Raw genomic sequence first — 15,801 nt, forward strand, 5'->3', positions numbered from 1 at the left:
CGAGACAGCGCGAATCGTGGGATTCTGTACAGCTGCCACGTTAGCCAGTCAGCGCGAATTGCAGGATTCCATACAGTTGCCACATCAGTAGTTAGCGTGAATCACGGGATTCCATACATCAGCCAGTCAGCGTGCATTGCGGAGATTCGTACGGTCAGCCACGTCATCAATTGAGAGTGTGTGTCTCTCTCGGGCACTGCCACATCATCAATTTGTGACATACCCCCCTCTTGAAAGAACTGTGATCGCCCTGATTACGTTTGCAAAACATACAGAGGCCATAAACTGTCTTAGTAGACACTGACTATTAGTACCGACGCACTAGACATGACACATCTAGCACTTGTACAAATCGAGTCACATCACAGGATATCACAGGACATCACTCGACATCACAGGACATCACATGAGAAATTTGAGAAAAATTCATTCCAAATCTCAAACCATGATTGCCAGCAACGTATTTAGTAATCGCATCTAGAAACATTCCGGACCTCCTTGATCCGCGATTAACTAATCCTTATTGCGATCATGTCTATAGATGTTTATGAGACCGAAATGCTGCAGTCATTTTGTCTTTTAGTACCTACACTCAAACAAGTCAAATGAGAGTACAAATCAATCATATCCAATTTTGGGAATTCCGTGTCATAAAGTCATACAACACAATACTGGTCAGCCCATTAGTATCCCTGAAACCCAGAGGGGACATCAATGACCTTATTCAAAAATCGGAGTGATCGCTTGACAAAGGAGCCTCTTGTGCAAACCCGCTGCACTAGATTCACCCTTGCTGAATTCGGGGTTCTATCGGAGTAGACTATGCTAAACCGAATGCTTCAAGGTAAAGTTCCAAAATCTGAGGAGTATCTGCTAGGTTCTCCTCCTCCATCCACTTCGCATCCAATGCTGGATAGTTCTTGAATTTAACCAAGAACGGCCGAATCACTTTACCTTCAGCGTAACCGCGAAACGTTTCAAGGCCGAAACGTTTCACCCTGAAACGCAGCGTTTCACCACGAAACGTTTCAGTCCAAAATGAGAGCACAGTGAAACGTGAGACCGAAACGTGTGTTTAGCGACTTTGAAACTTAAACTATGGTAACTTGTTGTTAGTGAAACGGCTTGTGTTTCACTTGGTGAGCGAAACGTTTCAAGGCCCGAAACGTTTCACCTGTCCTGACCTGTCGAAACGCGTTTCATGGTAACGTTGTTTACCTTTCATCTTTCTTTCCTTGTGTGCCAAAATCTGTTCTGGAACGAGTATCTCCTCGCTTTCCTCCACTTTGGGTTGCTCATCATGCTCCCCATCAACTGGCACATCACCTATAAAAGGCTTCAATAGACTCACATGAAATGCATTGTGAATCTTCCAAGTATCGGGCAGCTTGAGTCGAAAGGAGACATCATTTATCTTTTCTTTTATTTGGAAAAGACCATAATACCTCATGCTAAGCTTTGGAAAAAGCCGCTCCTTTCCTTTGCGTTTTCTAGGCGTGCCTTCTCAAAACGTAAGAGCACCCAATCGTCTTCGTATAATTTCAAATCTCGTCAATGTCGATCTACTGCCCTCTTATGTCGTTCTTGAGATTTCGCTAAAGCCTCCCGAACCTTGGCAAAAGCAGTGTCCAAGTCCCTCGTGTAGTGTTCGGCTTCAAAAATCTTGTCTTTAGTGCTAAGGGTGGAACCTTCGGAGCACCTTCAATTATCTCAAATGGCGCCTTCCCCGTCGAAGAATGAACCGTGTTGTTGTAGACAAATTCCACCGAAGGCAAATATTTTTCCCATTGAGTCTTCTGATCAGAGATGTAAGACTTCAATAAATCTAGAACAATTGAATCTGCAATCTCAGATTGCCCATCTGTCTACGGGTGGAATGTTGACGAGAACTGCAACCGTGTGCCAATGTTCTCCCAAATAGCCCTCCAAAACAAACTCGTGAATTGGGAATCTCTGTCGGAGACTATTGTCTTAGGCATGCCATGTAATCGAAAAATGTGTGCAATAAACAGTCTCGCTAAATAATCCGGCTTGACTGTTTTCTTCACTCGAATGAAGTGAGCTTGCTTGCGAAATCTGTCGATGACAGTCCAAATGCCATCGTGCCTGGTCTATGTCTCCGGGAGATCAAAAATGAAATCCATTGCAATACTTTCCCAGGGGTGGGTGGGAATGGGTAAAGGCTGTAGTAATCCCTGTGCCTTATACCTATCAAACTTGACCTTCTGGCATGCTAAACAACTATGAACTGCGAACAAAGTCGTTCACATCCTTCTTGAGTCTCGGCCAAAAGAAATAATGCTCTACACCTTTCAAGGTGGGGTCGATGCCGCGGTGACCCGTAAATGGTGGACAATGGCACTTAGTCAAAACCTTTTCACTCAACGGCTGTGTGATGCACAACATTGTTTTCTTCATCAAGTAGCCATCCTATATGGGACCCGGCTACTACCTCCCCATTCTGTATTTGAGTGAATACAGCGGAAAAATCCGGATCGGTGGCGTACTCATCAACCATATCCTCGAAGCTTCTATGATGAATCGTGGAAATAGCCAAGACTAGGGGCTTCTGAGACAATGCAACTGCCACCAAGTTTTTCTATCCCTGAACATGGACAATCTGGAAGTGAAACTGTGACAAGATGTTAGCCCATTGCATCTGCTTTTCCGAAATCTGTAAGAAGTAGCGTAAACTCTGATGATAAGTAAAGACCGTGAAATCGGCTCCGAGCAGGTAATGTCGCCACTGAGTAAGAGCATGGATCACTACCAATAGCTCTTTCTCATAAATCTATGCTGGCAATTCTGGCCTCAAAAACAGTCGGCTTTCATAGGCAATCACATGGCCTTCTTGCATTAAGACCGCTTCCAAACTACGACCACAAGCATCACAATATACTTTGAGTGACTTTTGCAAGTCCGACAAAGCCAACACTTTCCAGTAGTGAGTTTTTCTTTAATTGTCTGAAAGGCAGTCACGTCTGTCGGTCCCCACGAGAAAGGGACTCCTTTTTGAGTCAATATGTGCAAAGGGGAAGCTACCTCTGCAAACTTCCGAATGAACCGCCGGTAGTAAGAACACAAGCCCAAGAAGCTTCTAACTTCATGAACATTGTTCAAATTTGGCCAATCGGGAATAGTCTCAATCTTGGCCGGGTCCATCTGTACTCCAGCTGCTGAGACAATGTGTCCCAGAAAGTGTATCTCCGGCAAGAAAAATTCATTCTTTCTGGCATTGATAACTAATTTGTGATCATGCAATGCCTGAAAGACCTGTAACAAATGGTGTCCATGTTCTACTTCATCCTTGGAGAAAACTATAATATCATCAAAGAAAGTGCCCACAAAAGATCGATACTCTCGGAAAATCCTATCCATCATTTGGTTGAAAGTCGCTAGAGCATTGGTAAGGCCAAAAGGCATCACCAAAAATTCATACAAACCAAAGCTTGTCCGAAAGGTTGTCTTGTACACATCTCCTGGAGTGATTCTGATCTGATGATATCCGCTTTTCAAATCACTCCTGCAGAAACAAGAGGATCCGTGAAGTCGGTCAAGAACATCATCGATCATTGGAATCGAAAATCTGTTCTTGATAGTGATTTTATTGAGAGCTCTGTAATCAATGCACATTCTTCAAGATCCGTCTTTCTTTAATACCAACAAAACCGGAGAGTAGTAGGGTGAAGTACTCGGCTGGATAAGAGGAGGTCTTTCACTTGGTTCTTGATCTCTTCATTCTAGGCTCGGCTAGCATGGTAAGGTGGCCGGTTCAGTGGTGTGCTTCCAGGAATCAGATCAATAATATGATCCTCGGGACGAGATGGGGGTAACTCGCCTGGCAAGCCTTCGAAGAAACAATCAGCATGTGTACTGAGAAAATCTTGGCGTTCTTTATCAAGTTCACTCTTTCAGATAGATCGAGTAAACAAAAAGACTAGATTTCTTTAATTTGGAAATGGCCGAAGCCGATACAATAAAGACAGACTCTCCCTTCAGTTTTACATCAAGTACAATTTTTCTGCCCTTTTCATTTGTCAAAGTTGCTTTCTTGGCCCGATAATCGACCAGGGCGTTTTCTTATGGTACCAAGGGACTCCGAGGAGGAGGTCACACCCTTTCAAAGGCATGATGTAAAAGTCCTCGTGCCCTAAATACCCCTCATAATGCAAATGAAGTTTGCCTATATCCCGTCCGGGTGCCGCTAGAACTGCCTTTGTTGGTGATCCCATCTTGCAGCTTTCATCTTGCCTTTTTTGCCACGTTCCTCTGCTACTCTAGAACTCTCTGGCCTATCTTCGGTCTGTCCTTGATGTGCCTTTTTGGGGCACTTCGTAGAGACGTGCCCTTGTTCCCTGCAACCAAAACACTTCCCCTCTTTGAGATAGTTAGCCCTTTCTCGAAGAGTCAGTCGCGGTTGTGTATCCTTCTTTTCCTGGGAACTCTTGGTCATCGGAGTCCGAAGTGTCAGGGGATGACTCCTTCGTAGAGCTATCAGAAATGGGTCGGAATCTGAGTTTCTTTGCCTTTTCTTCTCTTTCCGAAGCTTTGCTTTTTGCTTCGCCTTTTGCCCTTTCTGTCCTTCTCACTCGATTCAGAAGAGCTAGAGGAACTATCAGAAGAAGAGGAAGAAGAAGAATGGTAGTCCTTCAAAGCGTACACGCTTCTTCTGCTTTCTTGCAGATGCAAAAGAAGATTGACGGCCCAAGTAACCAGGGTAGTGAGTCCCCTTCTTGCGCTTCTTCAATTGCTTTTTCGATTGATTCTTCGTGTCCAAAAGCTGACTAATCTGGGTTTGAACCACCTCTTGAAGTTCTTGTTCTGTAAACATCCTCGGAGAAGGAGGTTTCTTGATTTCCGGTTTGATTGGTGGTTCAATGGCTTTCTACCACTGAGTATGCACTTTAGCCATGGATTGCTGAGACAAAAATTTTGCAAACTAGGGATCTTTAGCAAACTGAAGCATTTGCTTTGTACACTCGTCAACTTGTTGTCGATGTTACATCTCGAAAAGTTCATACTGTGTAGGCCGAGGTGGCCCGTACTCATCTTCTGTTAATTCGTTTAAATCTTCTGCATTGTCTCCTCCCGCCTCAGCTGTTGCAGAAGAGTCAACTGATTCTTTTCGGAATCCATAAGTGTCACGAAAAAAAAAGATCGGATTTCCCGGTAGAAGAGAAATCGGTTGTGCTCTGATGCCACAAATAAACTTGGACACCCCAAGTCAAGATTCTACCGCGACACAACAGAGATTCACTTCAAAACACTTCACTGATCAAAAGAGAGTCGACATGGCCCGACGTAGTTCCGTGCCAAGAGGTACTGGCCCCAAAGACTGGTGCCCCTTTCGGTATTTCTTTTATGGTAATCTTCGAGCAAAGTACAACCGACCCGCGGGTGCTTGCTCTTAGACTCTGCATCCAGACGCTCTGCAGAGTGAGCCCCCTTGGGTCACTTATAAAAATTTAGAAGGGTTGCTAAAAGCAGAGCCCCAAAAGCATTAAATCAAAAGCAATTTGGCCCAAAAACCTTATTGGCAAAAATTTGCCAACAAAAAGCAGTTAGCGTAAGCTGCAAAAATCCGTACTCTCTGCCAGCGTAAAAAGGGGAAATCCGTACGCATTGCCACATCAGCATCCAGTCAACACGAATCGCGGGATTCCGTACAGTTGCCACGTTAGCCAATCAGCGTGAATCCCGGGATTCCATACAGCAGTCAGTCAATGCGCATTGCGGAGATTCGCACGGTCAGCCACGTCATCAATTGAGAGAGTGTGTGTGTCCCTGGCACTGCCACGTCATCAGTTTGTGACAAACAGTACAAGGAATGTCCAAAAGCAAAGGCCCAAAAGCGTCTGCTTCTCAAAAAGCATGACGCAAAACTGCCAAATCAGCCAGCGTAATTTCGAAAATCTGTACAGCATGCCACATCATCATCTGCTACACAAACTGAGTATGTGTGTGTGTGTGTTGTGCTGCTTTATTTTGGGGTTGAGGTCCCTCGGCTGATGTTCTGTAAGTTGGTCTGGTTAGGATTTTTAACCCTAACCAACTTCGTCTTCTAGGCCACTCGGCCTGTCTTCAATAAGTTGGTAGATCTTCATCTTCTAGGGTTTAGGCCCCTTGGCTAGGATCTGCAAAACTCAATCAAGTTAGCTCAAAAATCCGAGGGTCGATCCTGAGAGTCGTTTCGAGAATCAATCAGTGTAACAATGCAACACAGATGATTACAGATGCAAGTACAGGAGATAAAAGAGGAAAGAAAATATGCGTGCGGTTAAGATGATTTTGGCTCTCACAAAGAGATTTGCATGGACCACCTTTCTAGGGGGAGAGAGTATGTGATTGGCCAAACAAACGTAGTGATCATATGCGTCTAAGTCCCCAATGCAAAAACCCTAACCCTAAAACCCATCACAGATGCCAACTCGACCACATTGGACATCACTTATTTACATTAGAGCAACCTTCTTTTAAAGCATCCCAAGAAAAAAGGCATCGCATCTAGGGACTCTTAACTCCCCAAAAACATGAAAAAGGCACCAAGTTAAGTACACTATGTACATTGCACTATCCCCATACCATGCATAAACATAAGTTGGCAAGTTTCCAGAGATTTTTTATCATCTTTTAAACTCAAAAAACACCTAACATAACCTGCCAACCTCCCTATTCTGCTTGATCATTCATGACCAACAGTAGTTTCAAAGGCAAAAATATCCGAGTTGCATTCACATTTCCCTCTTCCACCATGAGCATATCATCTTTAACAATGGTCATCAAATGTGCCATATATTTGTCCAGTCTATAACCATTCACACAATACTTGTGCTTGGTGCCATCCAAGTCAGCAAGTTGGTAAGTGTCGTTCTTAAACTCGTCTATAACACAAAAAGGACCTTTCCATTTGAGTTGAAACTTTTTTTGTAAGGTGTTATTGAGCTTGCTGTTGTACTTCAAAACAAGATCCCCCTTTTCTATTCCTTTGTCTTTCACTTTCTCATTTGCTTTCTCTCGACTCTTCCTCAACATTGTCCCATAATGGTCAAGAGCTAGGCGGTTGATGATGCCTCTCTGAGAGTGAATCTCAAATACAATCGCCAATCTTCTGTTCTAGATCCTCAAAGACAACAAATGACGGTGTCATATCACTCAAGAGAACAGAGATAACCCCAATTAAGAAAACCCAAAGACCTTTTATCCTTAACTGATATACAAAGTCCCTAAGAACCCTTCACAAAAACCTAGGAACGACGATGGGCAAGGAAGGAAATTACAAGTTGAGGAAAACCACGAGAAACCACCGAGCATTTACATATATTCCGTGCTAGTGTTAAATCCCAAGGGCTTTTTCCCTACCAATCAGCTTATATGTAATGCCTTGGGGTGGTTGTAATGCCTCCGGAATTTTTGTAGTTTCATGTTATATAAAGGGCTAAGCCCCACTTTGTTGCAAAAATATATATATATATGTCCTTTGAGGGTTGAACTCGGCTTATAAGAATTATCAATGTACAACTATGGGAGATCTCCTCTGTCATATAAAAAAGAAAAAGCTGAATTCCGAACTACAATGGAAGATAGAATTGAACCTTGACGGGGTGACTGTGTGGAGTATACAACTACAACTAAGAGAGCATGATATAAGGTGGTGTGATGTAGAGAGGGCGGAGCGCTATATCTAGGGGTTCAAAATGCATTCTATGTGCATCGGTATACGAACATGATGTGCATGGCCTATCTAGCTTCATCCTGTACCATAGTGGGGTGGTAAAATGGTGTACACCAGAGAGAGAGGGGCGTGGTGTCAAGATCATCTTATTTCTGTAGCTCTATCTAGGAGATCCCATGTACTACAACGCGACATGTCCTACAGTTTTGCTGACGGGTGCTGCTCTCAAAGAAATCTATCATCTACCTTCGAGTGGGTCCTCCAATGGAGCATATCAAACTTCGTAATATAACATGTGCAAGAAAAGCTCAAGGCATCTTGGATTAGTGTAATCCATCACCATGGACACAGGTTCAAAAGTCCTTTCTAAGGGGCCAATGAAATCGATCCCGTATCTCATAATACACTGGGAACCAACATGTGTAATGCTTCTATCTCTCGCGCTAACTTGCATAGCTGGAAAATCTGCTGCTACAGAGGAACCAAAGTATTCTACCTGTCTCTATCTGTAGCTGATAGGAGGAGGTGCAAAGCTGTCCCATGACTCGCAGCTCGCTGTAGCTCTTCTGCTCTGCAAGGTGGTGGAATGCAACCTATGTCTATGTGTGTGCAGGGTCCTCTGTCACTAGCTCTGTCTATAATCTACCCATCATCATACCAACTAATCTGAGGCATAGTGTTACTACCATGTGTTTCTGTACCACAAGAGTGGGGAACGGCTAAAGCTGGAGCTGGATGAATTGCGTTTTAATCCGGTGTCAAAGGTGCATGGAGATCCATCTCGAAGTTGTAGGCACCATCTGTCTCTTTGGAAAAATGGTACATAGGATAACACAGTCTTTGCTGGCAATCTGTGAGCTGTGTAGTGTACTGACAGTCTAGTGTGAAAGCTAAGTATGCATGATCTGCAGAAGCCCCTTTAGGTCTCGATGTAGCTGAAAGCTCTTGGATGTGTGAAAAATAAACAGGTGGTGCTATTACATAATCCACTGTGCTGGCACCATGCCAATGTTGATAACAGCATGTAAATCTTCACAACAATTGCCATCTTGCTATGCCATTGACTATGGCAAACCCAGGCTTAGCCTCCATCTCTAGCAAATATTCAACAAACTTTGTGCATCTACTTGACCCCGGAGACTCTCTCAATGCCAAGATGTGGATGGTCCTACTAACGAAGATCCTCCGTTGATGTATCTAGAAGGACACCAAGCAAGAATCTGTCCTAGCATTGAAGCCCCCAACTAACATGATATCTCCCACTTGAATCCATGGAAGGGAAAAAGAAAAGAGAAAAATATACCAGACTCCCACTGCTCGCTTGCATGTTCCCTTGTGTTCACTTGTCCCACCAGTAGTGTCCCATACCACCCTATCCGAGAGTGGCGTGAACCCATCAAGTTGGACCATCATGGCTTCATGATCTCTGTGTGTGTACGTCATCACATCATGGAAGAGGGCAAGAAGTGGAATGTTAGTCTTCCCTGGGATCTGCCCCCCACACACACGAGATGACGCAAGCCAAACACACATAGAACAAGGGATAAACATCTAACTCACCTTGTACCTTTAGAGCCTAATTGGCTTACCGCATTAGGCTTACCCCAAGCTTGGGAGCTTGCAACTACTTCCAGCCTAGTGCCACACCTCAAGGACGAGGGTCTCATACGAACAAGCAACAACCAAACTTGGGTGTCCGAGCAGGCACTACCAAGGATCTATAGTCCAAGTGTGGTGATCACACCAGGTAGCTCACAAATGAGCCTACGGTCCTGTTCATAGCACTCCAAAGCAGCCCGAACTTCAAGGACATCATGGTTCACACTAATGAGACATAACTCGGGCGCCTAGCCTCATGTCTAGGGACATAACAGCTTGATTCCAACAGTCTGCAGGACTTCAATCATTCTCCTTCATGCTTGCTGGCTAAGGGATTTGGGGCAGCCGCCACGATATCAAAATCCAGATGGAGTTGCAAAACCAAGGGGAACTCTTAGATTCTCCTGCTACCTATGAAAAGAATCAAAGGAAGATAAGAAAGAAGCTTCAATTTTTTTTTAGGAGCCTTACTGGTGGCACCTTTGAGCTTGCTTTCTAGTTTCCTACTTGACTGAACTTCAAAACGCGTTTTATTGAAGATTAAGCTGCCTCTGGAAACAAGAAACGGTTAAATTTGTTTACACCAGCCATTGATGCATTGCACCACTTTAATTTTGTTTGCTTTTTATTTCGTAGCTTGCTTGCTTGAGATGTTCCTGTCCAAAATCATCTGTAATGCTTAGTTTCTAAATGAGAATGCTCGACTCTCTGCTTATGGTGTGAAAAGTCTCTTGTGGTTCCTGTTGAAGTCTTTCACATACTCTAACTCTACTTATGACAGATACGGAAAATGATCGGCACCGCTGTTGCAGTCATGAGAGATGTGCTGCCGCTAGATGTCATTCCAATTTCATTGTCATGCTCGGCGCGGGTGGTGCTTCCCATTGCTCCTTCAGAAGGACTGTTCTTGGCAAGCAATGACTTCTATCCGTTCCGGACCCTTCTTCGACCACGGGGCGCCCCGCAGATGGAAAATTTACCAAAACTTGAAATGTCTGCTAAAGTCCTGGAGAGGAAAGAGAAATTTTGGCATGATGTGCTGCGCCCTCATATGGTTGACCTCTTGCAAAACAACAAAGCACTTTGGGAAGGGTGGCTAGAGCTGCTTGAACGACGAAGAATTTGTGAATCAGAGATGCAACCTGTGAGAAGGGCATGGAGTGAATGGAGGCTTCAAGTGGAGAGGCAAAAAATGGGTCAGAAAGCATCAATGGAGAATGGTGAGAAAGTGGGTGATGCTGTATTTAGAATGGTAGACTCCAAGGATCATAAAACAGACCTTACTAATCCCTTATGAAACTGCTCCCCCTCCTGTTTTTATTTTTTGAATGTATTACTTTACAACGAGCAAACACCCCCTGCCCCCCCCCCCCCCCCCCCCCCCCCCCCCCCCCCCCTCTCTCTCTCTCTCTCTCTCTCTCTCACTCTATGTGTGGAGTAGATTGGATTATTCCACATTGTGCAAAGAATGCAGCAACTCATGTTCAAACACTAACTAGAGAATCTTGAGTGGTAAAAGAATCATTGCAACAAGCAATCAAAGAGTTTTCGAATGTGGCAAAATGGTCATATCGGTTGTTGTCGAAAGGTATTTGATCCCTACGTTAGAGTAGAAAGACCTTGATTAGCTGCATGGAATATATATAATGACTATATGGCATAACATGTGAATGCAAGCATGATGGCAAGTTTCTCAGCCTCTTTCCCTCATAACAAGGTGGGGTTATAATCTCAATGAATGAGCCTCATATGGTTACTACTCTTTACACAACTCCTTTCTTTTCGGATGCTTGGATGACACTTCAATAATTAGCTTAGTACGGGTTTTATTCAACTTAGTTCTTCACCCTCAGTTTTTCTTATTCTATTGGTGAAGAAGAAAGATGATGACTTGACTAGTAGCTAGAGATGAGACGGATTGAAATAACAAACCATGAATATGAGCAATATGGCCTCAAAGTTGCTTTTTGTGAGACCCTTTGAATCCAAAAACAATTTACGTTTAGGAGGAGAATCCTTCAAGCCCTTTAATTCTTCGTTTTGTTCCCCTTAATCACAACATGTAGTAGGGGAGTAAATTCAAAACAAATAAAAATAACCATATGGTCGTGTTAATTTCCCAAATCCTCTCTATGGGAAGATCACAATGAATCACACCAAAAGTACAATAGAGTTGCATCAGTTTGTTGCTCCAAGAATTATCTCAAAAGCCATCAAAATTGTGATAAATGGTCTCAGACATGGAACTCTTAAGCCCAAAAATTGTATCATAAAGAATGAATTAGTGTTGATGTATGATGAGTAGGCTAGCTCACCTTCTATTAGAGTACCAAGTATCATTGAGTAATAAATGTAATGAAGTGCAAGATTCGTACTCCTATATTTTAGGTTGATTTGACTCGAGCTGTTTCTAGCAATAAAAGTAGAAGGGAAACTTTTGTGCATGATTGAGGATCAATCATAAGCTTTCTTTGATACCAAACATTCGATTAGTGTGATGTACTACCACACCCATGGTATGAAGATGAGTGTGATTTCCAAGTAGATACTACATACTGAGACTTGCACACAATTATCCCACACATCAAGATTAATAGAGCATTAGCTATGTGCACAAGAGAAAGAGAACTTGAGTCCGAGGAAGTATCAGATATTTGTGTGCGCCCTAGAGCATGATTGCCAATGAATAAGAATACATAAGGAAGTATAGATAAAAAGTGGAAGATCGTGGCAAGTCCCCTTGGTTGAAGAGCATCTTCAAATACATGCATACTTCTTCTCATGGTTGTGTTAAAGGCATATCTAGAACTACACCATAGTGGTCTTTGTATATTGTGCTAGTACTCCACTTAGAAAAAAATGCTCAATCATTATTATGATATTGCCAAGTTTTGAGCAAAGTATAGATAGATACCTTGATAGTCTCCACATATCACTCAATTTTGTTAGCTTATGTAGTGGAAGAAATCAAAATGTCTTTAATTACTAGCTCTTGAAAAGTTGATGTCATACCTATGTTTTCCATGTCCTCTTGAGCTCTAATAGACCATATTTATAGAGGATAAAGACTAACATCCAAAAAAAAAACACTTAAAACGGGTGTTTTTCCTATCAAATGAGAATCAAAAATATATTTGGTACATACATAGAGATGTTGGAACAAGTTGGCTACTCTACATTTGTCCACATTGTGAAACATATGAAGTTCCCATTTTTTGGCTTTTTGAGCTTGCAAACTATGAAGATGGCATGTTTTGCTTGATGATCTTAAAGCCCTCCTTTTCCCTTTTCTTTCAAATTTCTCCTCTTTGGACCTAATCACTAGATTTCGTGGTCCAAAGTGTTGAATCTTTCACCCACACATCCTTGTCATAGGAATCTATAAAATGCACCCTCAATTGTTACCATGTTTTATGCTTTTGTTTAACAATTGTGTTTTTTTATAAAATCAAGCATATTTGTTTGAATCATATTTTAGTAAGTGAATTGTAATCCTTCAATTTTATGCTTGACACATATGCTATGGATTCTCATTTCACACGTGCATGGTTTGAAATACATCAAAATAATGGTCTTTCTTTTGAGCATTACACTTTGGCAAATGGATTTCTTTATTTTCAACAAAAACTATGCATCACAACACCATTTAGAGAATAGCAATGAATGAATTGCATGCACCACGCTATATGGGTCATCAAGCAGTACAATCTACACTTACTATATGTAAAGATCACTTCTTTTGGCCTGACATGAAGCACGATGTAACTAAATTTGTATATGAATGCTTAACATGTCAAAGAGTTAAGCATTAAGATGGTAAGTCCTATGGTCTTTTAATGCCTCCCCTTATCCCTTATCGGTCCTTGAGAGCAAATCTCAATGGACTTCATCACAGGACTTCCCACTAATTTCTCTCAAAATGATATGATATGGACCATAGTTGACCATTCCAACAAGCAAGTGTATTTTGTATCTTGCAAAAAGACCCCATCCGCACCACATGTTGCAAAACTGTTCCTCAAACTCATTTCCACCTATCATGGATTTCCCAAAGTCATCCTATCTGACCAAGATGGTCGCTTTCGCAATCACTTTTGGGTTGCATTAGCCAAAAATCTACGAACTACAGTGGACTTCACATCCGCCTTTCTCCCTTATAATAATGGTCAAACAGAAACAAAAAACAACACTATCATAGACCTTCTTAGATCATACACGCCAAAAATACTACAAATTGGGACCAACATCTTCCCATGCTTCAATTTGCCTACAATAAAACACCCCACTCAGACACAAACTGAGCACCCTTTGAAATTATTTATGGTACTAAGAAACTCCCTCTCCCTATATCTACTATCAACACTAACATCCCAACAGCTGAAATTTTAGCAAGAGACCACACAAACATTTTAGAAGAAGCCATAAACTGTATTAAAAGAACATAACAAAAATACACATCACAAAATTAACAAGAAAAGAAGACCCACACTTTTAAAAGAAAATGATCTTGTTTGGCTTAGAATAGAAAATTTGACGACTAAAAAGTGTCGAAAAACATTCTAAAGTAAAATTAGCCCCTAGATTCTATGGCCATTTGAAATTCTTGAAAGGATCAATGACATCGCATTTCGTTTGGGCATTCCTTCACACTAGGAAATACATAATTTCTTTCATGTCAGTTTACTCAGAACACACAAGGGACCTATTCTCGATACCCCTTCCACAACTAACCCCACCTTGACAAGGATGACGGAGAAATTTTGACTCCTGAAATAATAAACGACCATGACCTCACTACTACCCACATAGGAAATCAGTACATAAGATATTTGGTAAAATATAAAAATCACTCCTTGAAAAATTGCCAATGGATATATGAAGCATGGCTACGTCCGCACTACCATCACTTGATACTTGCATACCATACCACTCGAGACACATTCGGGCAGTGCCTCTCTTTTAAGTGCAAATTTGCTAGTTTAGGCAGCACTATTGTAGATTCGTCAATTTAGACAACACAAACCTAAATGTAGATTCGCTAGTTTAGGCAACATTAGTGTAGTCTCCTCGATTTAGGCAGCACGAAACTAAATGCAGATTCATTGATTTAAGCAGTATTAGTGCAGATTCGTCGATTTAGGCAGCATGTCCATTGGTGTAGATCTGTCAGTTTAGGTAGCACCAATTACTAGACCATTCTTGCAGTGGCTGGCCACCACTGATTCTAGTTTGGTTCTGGTCACAATTTAGGACAATGGAGGGGTATGTAATGGAATTACCATTTTGATAAATTGATTATGTATTATTTGGTATATTTTATGTGTATTGTAATGTTAAGTTGAATTGTGAAAATATGATCACTTGTTGGGTGTTGTGTTACAATAGATCAGTGATTGGTACGTGCAATACAATAATGCAATAGCTATTGATAGAATAAAGCTGTCAACATTGGACTTTGTGGAAACCCCTACTGTTTTATGGTTTATTAAACTACTAAGTTGAGATGTAGATAATTTATTATTAGAGAGAGCTCTTTACAAGCAATGATTAACTCCAAATGTGAACCGATGTAATCATTTTGATGAGCATTACCCCTATCTATAGATAAAATACGTGCAAGAATCAAAAGTTTCAATGGAAAGAAGAGCATACAAAATCCATGAGAAAGTTAAAGATACTACTTCTTTCATCACCAACCTTCACAAAGGTATAATATGCATGTGAAAGAATTGTGATTGTGACAATGGATATCGGGATCGAATGGACCATAGGGAAAGATGATGAAGAAGAAATCATGTATGTGGAAGGCCCGGGGGATTCACCACGGAAAACTTATCGCACGATGTAAGTGTAGGGGAGGGGTTTCTTTTTACAAGTTACATAAGCATATAAGTTAGGGGTAGGCCCCCATTAATTTATCTCCCAAGCTTAAAAATAAGGGAGGGGGTATTATATTTATTTGGTTGGGGGGGGGGAGAGAGAGAGAGAAGTGAGAAAATGAAAAAATGAGAGGAATTTTTTGTGTTTCAAAATCATGGCTTCCCAACCCACTATGGAAAATGTAAGATAGCATGTGCATTCAGTGGAAGGGTATTAAATTTGCTAAAGTCTTACATAATCTATTTTACATTAGGGGCATAAATAATCAATAGAGGTAAATTTATTGAAGGGGTTTTTAAAATCCAAAACATCAAGAAGCATAAATATATTTGCTTATGCTCACCCACCTAATAGAGCTGCATTGCTTTACCTACTAGACATATGAATAAATATTTGATGGCATACACAATGCTTACCAAAATACCCACAGTGCGGGCCAAATCCTTTGTCAATTTGTGATAAGGACTAAGAGACTGTATCTCTCTTATGATTAAAACCGTATCCCTCATTGCAAATTTTGTCATCTTGTGAAGGTCTTGCATAAGGCCACATGTCTTCAAGATGCAAGATAAGCGATTGGATGTGGCAAAAGGTCATCCTTTCACCTTCGGTTGAAACCACCCAGGGCTTCCTTGCCATAACCATGTTGC

At 41.7% G+C, this 15,801-nt stretch overlaps 1 protein-coding gene across 1 annotated transcript in view; it reads left to right on the plus strand.

Moving 5' to 3' along the window:
• LOC147457519 (Pseudouridine synthase family protein) overlaps positions 1–10,623 on the plus strand; it is a 113,749-nt gene extending 103,126 nt beyond the window's left edge. Inside the window, exon 7 of the mRNA XM_086512379.1 lies at positions 10,053–10,623. Coding sequence (XP_086368505.1) covers positions 10,053–10,568 — 516 coding nt within the window. The 3' untranslated portion in view covers positions 10,569–10,623. The remainder of the gene's footprint in view (positions 1–10,052) is intronic.
• The last annotated feature ends 5,178 nt before the right edge of the window (positions 10,624–15,801 follow it).

Source organism: Adiantum capillus-veneris, chromosome 5 (assembly GCF_014529385.1).
Source record: "Adiantum capillus-veneris isolate H3 chromosome 5, ASM1452938v2, whole genome shotgun sequence".
Taxonomy (NCBI): Eukaryota; Viridiplantae; Streptophyta; class Polypodiopsida; order Polypodiales; family Pteridaceae; genus Adiantum; species Adiantum capillus-veneris.